Source organism: Pongo abelii, chromosome 4 (assembly GCF_028885655.2).
Source record: "Pongo abelii isolate AG06213 chromosome 4, NHGRI_mPonAbe1-v2.0_pri, whole genome shotgun sequence".
In the NCBI taxonomy this organism is placed as follows: Eukaryota; Metazoa; Chordata; class Mammalia; order Primates; family Hominidae; genus Pongo; species Pongo abelii.
Genome location: NC_071989.2, coordinates 1837109 through 1844897, shown reverse-complemented (window position 1 = coordinate 1844897; position 7789 = coordinate 1837109). Strand labels below are relative to the sequence as shown.

Below are 7789 nucleotides of genomic sequence, written 5' to 3'. Positions count from 1 at the left end.
TCTCATTTGTAATTGAGACGAATGATTACAGTGGGGCGGGAAGGAGCAGCTGCTCATTAATTAATTTCTAATTAAAAGTGCCTCTCGTTCTCGGGTGACTAAAGAGAAACACCGTTCGCTGGGCGATATTGACTCGGATGGAATTTATTTGCTAACGCCCGGAGGAATGGCCCCTCCGTCCACCGCGCGGCCGGGACTGTCCTGGCCCCTCCCGGCCTGAGCCGCGGGCGAGTGACCGGCGAGTCTGCGGCCAGGCCGGGCTGCGCGAGGTGGGGCTGACGTCAGAGCCTCCGCCACTTCAAGCCGCGCACATCTGACTTGACGGGTTCGCGCGACTCGTTTTTTTTTTTTTTTTCTTTTTTGTAAAATATGTATTTCTGTCGCCGCTGCGAGGCCGCTCTGTCCCAGAGCCCCCTCGAGCCTCCGGAATGCGAAGTTAAAAGAATCGCTGCGGCCACCGCGGCTCACTTTGTTACCCGGTTAGAAAAGTTTGCGGAGCGCAGGGATGGACTAACCGGCTCTCCTGCTTCGCCCTCCCAGCGCCTAGAAGCCTGCAGCTCCGGAGCAGTGGCCGCGCCACGCCGGCCCCAGCGCGCAGAACCCTGCAGGCCCCGCCCGTCCGCCCCAGGCCGCGCCCGCCATGTCCTACCCGCAGTTTGGATACCCCTACTCCTCGGCTCCCCAGGTAAGCGGAGCCTCGCCCCACCCAGGCCACCGCAGGTGCCGGTAGGGCGGATGGGGCGGGGGCGGGGGGGGTGTCCGACCTACGACTGCCTGTGGCTTCCGAGCTAGCAAGGCCTGGGTCGCGCGCCCCTCACGCCCAACCCCTGCTCCCCAAAACCCCGGGGAAAGGCCGAGGCGCTAAGAAAATCCGACGCGCCGGGCCCGGGTTCCCTGATGTTTGACCCATAAGGCTCAGGCTGTGCCCCAGGGGAGTCCTAGGACCCCAAGGAGCCCCTGGGGAAGGCTTGGCGCGCAAATGGCGTCAGAGGCCTTGGAAACCCTCCCGGGAAGGGTGGAGGTGCTCGGCTGGGCCCCACGTGGCGGAGGATGCCAGACGCGGCGAAGCTAGTGGAAAGGGGCTAGCAGCCTGGTGTGGACTGCGGGAGGCCCCGGGGGACTCGGGGCACGCCCCCGTAGGCAGCGCACGGGATTGGCAAGGCCCAGGGCCCCAGCCTCCAGCCCGGCTTCCCGCCCGTCCTCGCGGCCTCTCTCTGCAGTTCTTGATGGCCACCAACTCCCTGAGCACGTGCTGCGAGTCCGGCGGCCGCACGCTGGCGGACTCCGGGCCCGCCGCCTCGGCCCAGGCACCGGTCTACTGCCCGGTCTACGAGAGCCGGCTGCTGGCCACCGCGCGCCACGAGCTCAACTCGGCCGCGGCCCTGGGCGTCTATGGGGGTCCCTATGGCGGATCGCAGGGCTATGGCAACTACGTGACCTACGGCTCGGAGGCGTCCGCCTTCTACTCGCTGGTAAGGGGGGCATCCCTAGCCCTTGCCCTGCCCCTGGCCCTCGATTTGCCAAGCCCACTTTTGCCCCAGTAGGCGCACCAGCCCGGGTCCCCAGACTGTCACAGAGGGGAGGCGCTCACCTTGGCTGCCTTCAACTTTTCGCCTCCCAGCCGAGACCCTCAGAACCCCACCCCCACCCCCTGGGACGGGGTGACCCGACAGGTGGCCACTGCGTTTCTTGTTTTTGGTTCCCTACTAAATCCTCATCAGCTGGCAGATTCGGTCTGCGTGTGTTTCCCGCTTCTTCCCTCCTGGTAGATTTCCCTCCCTCATTCCCCGACCCCATTCTCCTCTCCTCGCCTCCTTCAGGCTCCCGGCGTCCCTCTTCCTGTCCTCCCAGCCCCTCTCTGACTCATCCCTCCTATCTCCCTCTTCCTCCCTCTGCCCTGCTTTCGCCTCCTCCTTGTTCCTCCCCCTCCTTGCTCCTCCCCCACCCTTGCTCCTCCCCCACCCCTTGCGCCTCCCCATTTCTCTCCTCCCTTCTCCGCTCCTGGCTTCCATCCCCTCGCTCAGCAGTCCCTCCCCTTTTCCCCACCCCTTTTTCCTCCCCACTTGAGTGCATCCCCAGGGCATCCCCAGCCCCTCCAATCCCCACTCCTTCTCCCAGCTGCCCCCTATTGCCGGCCCCCAGTTCTTTCTCGCTTCCCTCCACTTTCCTCCTACTCCACATCCCCACTCCCCACACCACCACCCCCGCCCCACCACACACTGCTTCTGCAACTCAGAACATCCCCACTTCACCTTTGGGAGACCAGGTTTTAAAGCAAGCGAGAAATAGCTCCTTCCTGCCTGGGCGTAGGGCTGCCCAGGAATCCTTGCCAAGGCTATGGGAGTGGGGAGCTCCTAGGAGAGAGGCTGGAGTGGGGTCGCCTCCCTGGAAACTGCGACCTCAGACTCTTGGCTCCCACAGAACAGCTTTGATTCCAAGGACGGTTCGGGATCTGCGCATGGGGGCCTGGCGCCAGCCGCTGCTGCCTACTACCCTTACGAGCCGGTTCTGGGCCAGTGCCCCTATGACAGGTGAGGATCCACCCTCCTAACCAGCGCTAGCCCCAGGGGCCGTCTGCACTGTCGGTCACCAACTCCCCTCCACCACCATGGGCCCTCTGCACTGTCGGTCACCAACTCCCCTCCACCACCACGGGCCCTCTGCACTGTCGGTCACCAACTCCCCTCCACCACCATGGGCCCTCTGCACTGTCGGTCACCAACTCCCCTCCACCACCATGGGCCCTCTGCACTGTCGGTCACCAACTCCCCTCCACCACCATGGGCCCTCTGCACTGTTGGTCACCAACTCCCCTCCACCACCATGGGCCCTCTGCACTGTCGATCACCAACTCCCCTCCACCACCAAGCCCCCTTTCTGGAAGGCGGGAGGCAGGAAGAGAGACACTCCTAGGTCAGGCATGACCTGACGCTGTGGTCTGTGGGGTCCAGCCTCCTGTCCAACCTTCTGCTGCACAGCCATGGTTAAAATGCTCCCCAGTCTCCCCATCCCCCACGTTTTTGGGCCCCAGAAGTCCTCGATGTGCGGCAGCTTTCAGGGAAGTCGAATCTGGAAGGCCCAGTTCACCGGGCAGCCCGCTCTGCAGACTCTGGGCACCTCCTTCTGAGTGTCCACACTGCCCCTACAGTGGGAACAGCGGGCAACCCCTGGTGGCCCTCCTGGCTCTTCTGGCCCACTTTTGGACAGCATGCCCCATCCTCCTCAATGCAACCATTACAAATTTATCCAAAGAAAGTACACTTAGGCCCGTTGGGTGCTTTCTCCTCCTGGGCAGTAATGACCCTTCCTGCCACAGGTGTTACATCTCAGGGTGTGGGCTCACATGTCTATACCTTTTTATGGTTTGAGGATCAAAGGGGTAGGCGGTCATCCCCATAAAGGAATTGGCCGGGACCTCTCTGGCTTGGGAAGGAGCCCAGGCTCCCTGTAAGCTTAGTCAAATATAATCTTTGCCCTTTGGCCACAGAAGACAAGTGCCAGCAGGCAGCGGCACCTGGTTGGGGCTTGGGTCCTACCTGGGCCTTATGACCATGGCCACAACCCCACGACGGGGAAGCAAAGCCCATCCTGGCATGCCCCTGGCCGACCCCCACCCCTATGCCCGCGATGCCCGGGGCCCAGAGGGCCCAGCCTGAGCCCATTGCAGAGCCTGTCTCCAGGTATGGAACCATGGACAGCGGCACGCGGCGCAAGAACGCCACGCGCGAGACCACCAGTACGCTCAAGGCCTGGCTGCAGGAGCACCGCAAGAACCCCTACCCCACCAAGGGCGAGAAGATCATGCTGGCCATCATCACCAAGATGACCCTCACACAGGTCTCCACCTGGTTCGCCAACGCGCGCCGGCGCCTCAAGAAGGAGAACAAGATGACGTGGCCGCCGCGGAACAAGTGCGCAGATGAGAAGCGGCCCTACGCGGAGGGCGAGGAGGAGGAGGGGGGCGAGGAGGAGGCGCGGGAGGAGCCCCTGAAGAGCTCCAAGAACGCAGGTGGGTTGGGAGGTTGTCTCTGGGGGCTGAGGCCCTGGGGTGCAGGCACAGTGGCTTCTCTGCGGTTCTAGGACGTCTTGGGGGTCCCAAACGCCGAGCCCCATTCCTAGGCAGTCACCGTGCAAACCGGTTCTGCCTCAGGCTACCAATGTAGGGACTGTGGTGGTGACCCCTGAGCATTTAAAGGAACTCAAATCACGTTTAAAAATATTAGGCCGGGCACGGTGGCTCACGCCTGTAATCCCAGCACTTTGGAAGGCAGAGGCCGGCGGATCACGAGGTCAGGAGATTGAGACCATCCTGGCTAACACGGTGAAACCTCGTTTCTACTAAAAATACAAAAAATTAGCCGGGCGTGGTGGTGGGCGCCTATAGTCCCAGCTACTTGGGAGGCTGAGGCAGGAGAATGGCGTGAACCCGGGAGGCGGAGCTTGCAGTGAGCCGAGATCGCGCCGCTGCACTCCAGCCTGGGCGACAGAGCGAGACTCCGTCTCAAAAAAAAAAAAAATTAGACACCCCCTCCCCCATTGGAGGCCCCTGTGTTGCCAGTTTGTGACCTGGTGGCCTCTGGAGGAAATGGGAGACGCGAAGAAAGGCCCCTAGTGCTTTTCCTAGCGTCTGGATCAGGCCTCATAATGGTGGACGCGGACAGGGGGTCTGATTCACCTGCCAACCCTCTCCCTCCACTGGCCACGCATTCTCTCCCGCAGAGCCCGTGAGCAAAGAGGAGAAGGAGCTGGAGCTTAGTGACTTGGACGACTTCGACCCGCTGGAAGCAGAGCCGCCGGCGTGCGAGCTGAAGCCGCCCTTCCAGTCCCTGGACGGAGGTCTGGAGCGCGTCCCCGCCGCGCCCGACGGCCCGGTCAAGGAGGCCTCAGGCGCGCTCCGGATGCCTCTGGCCGCGGGTGGCGGAGCTGCTCTGGACGAGGACCTGGAGAGGGCCCGGAGCTGTCTCCGCAGCGCGGCGGCCGGGCCGGAGCCACTGCCGGGCGCAGAGGGCGGCCCTCAGGTCTGCGAGGCCAAGCTGGGGTTTGTGCCGGCGGGGGCGTCGGCAGGCCTGGAGGCTAAGCCGCGCATCTGGTCCCTGGCCCACACAGCCACCGCCGCCGCCGCCACCGCCCTGAGCCAGACTGAGTTTCCGTCGTGCATGCTCAAGCGCCAAGGTCCCTTGGCCCCTGCGGCTGTGTCCTCCGCGCCCACCACGTCCCCGTCTGTGGCCCTTCCCCTCTCTGGCGCCCTGGACAGGCACCAGGACTCCCCGGTAACCAGTCTCAGAAACTGGGTGGACGGGGTCTTCCACGACCCCATCCTCAGGCACAGCACTTTGAACCAGGCCTGGGCCACCGCCAAGGGCGCCCTCCTGGACCCCGGGCCCCTGGGACGCTCGCTGGGGTCGGGCGCGAACGTGCTGACTGCACCCCTGCCCCGCGCCTTTCCGCCTGCCGCGCCCCAGGACGCCCCGGCTGCGGGCGCCGCCAGGGAGCTGCTCGCCCTGCCCAAGGCCGGCGGCAAACCCTTCTGCGCCTGAGGCGGGCGCGTCCCGAGCCCAGGAGGGAACCCGCGCTCAGGCGGAAGGCGCCGACTCTTTTTACTGAGTTTCCAGAGGAAGACTAGCGCGGCCACCGCGAAGCCGCCAACCCACCGGAGAGGGGGCTTCTGAACTTGGACTCCTGGGAACATGGACAATCCCGGCGCTACCACGCCGGGGCCTCTACCGCCTGGGCCTGAGCCCGGCCGGGCCATTCCCAAATTTGGGACGCGGAAGGAGAGGCTCTCGGAGCAGAAGAGGCCAGATACCCTGAAGCATAAAGTTTACGTCAAAAGTTTACATGGAGAAGGCGGTTCCGTTCTGAAGCGTGGTCTGCTGTCCCCTGGGCGTGAGGCATGCGGTGTTGGTTGTGAGGCCTCCTGGGCCTGTCGGGCCTCCGATTTCATCCTCAGCACATAATGCTCACCAACAGCACTTGCACTGAGTTGACTCTTGCACACTCTTGACTCCATAATATGATGCTTTTTAAGATGTATGTTCACACCAATAATTGCCTGCTTCAGAGGCTAATATAACACAACCAATAAAACCGAGTGATGGTGTTTGTATTGCAAAATGAACACATTTAAAACCAGGAGATTTGAGAATTCCCGAGGGAAAGCGGTGCTAATCCGGGAGGGAAGGAGTGGGGAGCAGGAACTGACCCAGACTCCACTCCCCAAAAGCAGCTGGTTCAACCCAAGACTTTAAGCCGCTTTTAAAAGAACCGTCGCTGTAGAGTTTGAGGGTTCTGCTGAGCTCCCTAATAGAAGTGGGTGTGAGACCCAAAACTCGTACTTTCCATCACCCAACTCCAGAAGTTTGAAAAAATAGGGATTTCTTTGATTAGATTTTAAACTTTCTAAATTCCCAGAGCCGTGTCCTGGGGTGGGCGGGGGGCGTGGGAGCCCATCGTTGCTTTTCTCTGTTAGCGGCCTCTGCCCATCCTAGGCAGGAGTTAGGGCGGCCTCGACGCCTCTGCCGTCTCAGCCACCTCCTAACCTCCGCTCTCCTATTTCCGGGGACCCGCCGCTCCGCAATCAGCTCTGCTCGGAAAGCCGGCGAGCCGCGGCTCCGCGGGGGGAAATGCTCAGAGCTTCATAGGCCGCCGGCCGGAGGCGGGACTGGGAGGAAAGGCCTCGGGGCAGGGCAGGAAGGGCGTGTGGAAGGAACCCGCGGAGCGATCCGGGGTTCGGGGGGGCCCCGGCCAAGCCGTGGCTACGCTCAGAAATCCGGGCTCCCCTCCCCATCCCCGCGGCGGAGGCGGTTCCGCATCCCCCGCAGGCGCCTGGCAGACTTGAGGCCTCTCCTCTCGCCCCGCACCCCCCACCCCGAGCCCTCCGCCCGAAGCCCTGCTGGGCTCATCAAAGGCCCAGGTGTCCCAAGGACTATGGGAGCGGCCCGGGGGCGGCGAGGAGGCGACCACAAGCCCTTGCCTGGGACTGGATAGCCGGAGACGCCAGCCGAAGACGCAGGACTGTCTTGCGGGCGGGCGGCCTTGGAGGGACTCACTAGGCTCGGCTTTCCTCTAGGAGCCTGGGGCTGGGCGGACCCGGACTGCGGCCTCGTGGGGACCCCTGGGCCACCAAAGTCCCCCGCGTGGTGGGGCCTGCCCTGAACCCTGGCGACAGGGCCTGGACCGGGCCCTGAGGGGGACCCTCGGCCGCCGGACCCCGAGCCCCCGGACCGCCCGGGCAGCCGAGCGTAATTGGATTGTATCCGGCCGCGCGCTGTCACCGTATTGACTTTCGCACTCGAGATGATATTATCGAGGTTCGGAAGCTGGCCGCTGATGTGCCTGTCAAAAGGCTGCGGCGGGAGCCCCCGGCCTGGCGAGCGAGCATCAGCCAAGATAATTTGAAGTGAAATTTTCATTTTGACAGTAAACCCCTCAATTTCTAAAGGCTCCGCGCTCCGAGAGCTCGCTGGCAGGGGGAGGCTTTGCAGAAAGCCCACGTCTTAGACTGAAAAGGGCAAAAGAACTCGAATTAGTTGTAATAGATAAAAGGGCAAAAATAAAGAGTCAAGGGTACTTGACAGTAATAGCGAAAGTGGATTCTCGGGGGAGAGCGTTGAGGCCCGAGGCTGGGGCGCCAGGAATTTTAATGTGGCCGAGGGTGGCTGCCCAGACGCCCCCACCCCAGCCCTAGACAAAGCCAGGCATTTTCCGCAAAAACAAGGTTTCGCCTTGCGTCGCAGACAGGCGGGGTAGGGGCTGCGGACGCTGAAAATCCAGGCGTGGACCCCGGCCT

General features: G+C 62.9%; 1 protein-coding gene across 2 annotated transcripts; it reads left to right on the top strand.

Annotated features, from left to right (window-relative positions):
• Nucleotides 1-362: 362 nt before the first annotated feature.
• IRX4 (iroquois homeobox 4) lies at nt 363-6312 on the top strand. 2 transcript variants are annotated; one of them, XM_024247363.2, is made up of 6 exons: nt 393-685; nt 1221-1472; nt 2422-2531; nt 3370-3447; nt 3681-4009; nt 4720-6091. In XM_024247363.2, exons 1-6 carry the CDS (start codon nt 641-643, stop codon nt 5535-5537), a joined length of 1632 nt encoding a protein of 543 aa, XP_024103131.2. In that variant the 5' UTR covers nt 393-640; the 3' UTR covers nt 5538-6091. The 2 variants fall into 2 exon arrangements, with proteins under 2 accessions (XP_024103134.2, XP_024103131.2); XM_024247366.2 differs by lacking the exon at nt 3370-3447 and having other exon boundaries at nt 363-685; nt 4720-6312.
• Nucleotides 6313-7789: the final 1477 nt, after the last annotated feature.

Bases quoted from the DNA above. Each gene is read 5' to 3' on its own strand.
- IRX4 (XM_024247363.2), top strand. From the start codon at position 641: ATGTCCTACCCGCAGTTTGGATACCCCTACTCCTCGGCTCCCCAG. The intron at 1,473-2,421 runs GTAAGGGGGGCA...TGGCTCCCACAG, and splicing joins CGTCCGCCTTCTACTCGCTG to AACAGCTTTGATTCCAAGGA. The intron at 2,532-3,369 runs GTGAGGATCCAC...TTATGGTTTGAG, and splicing joins GGCCAGTGCCCCTATGACAG to GATCAAAGGGGTAGGCGGTC.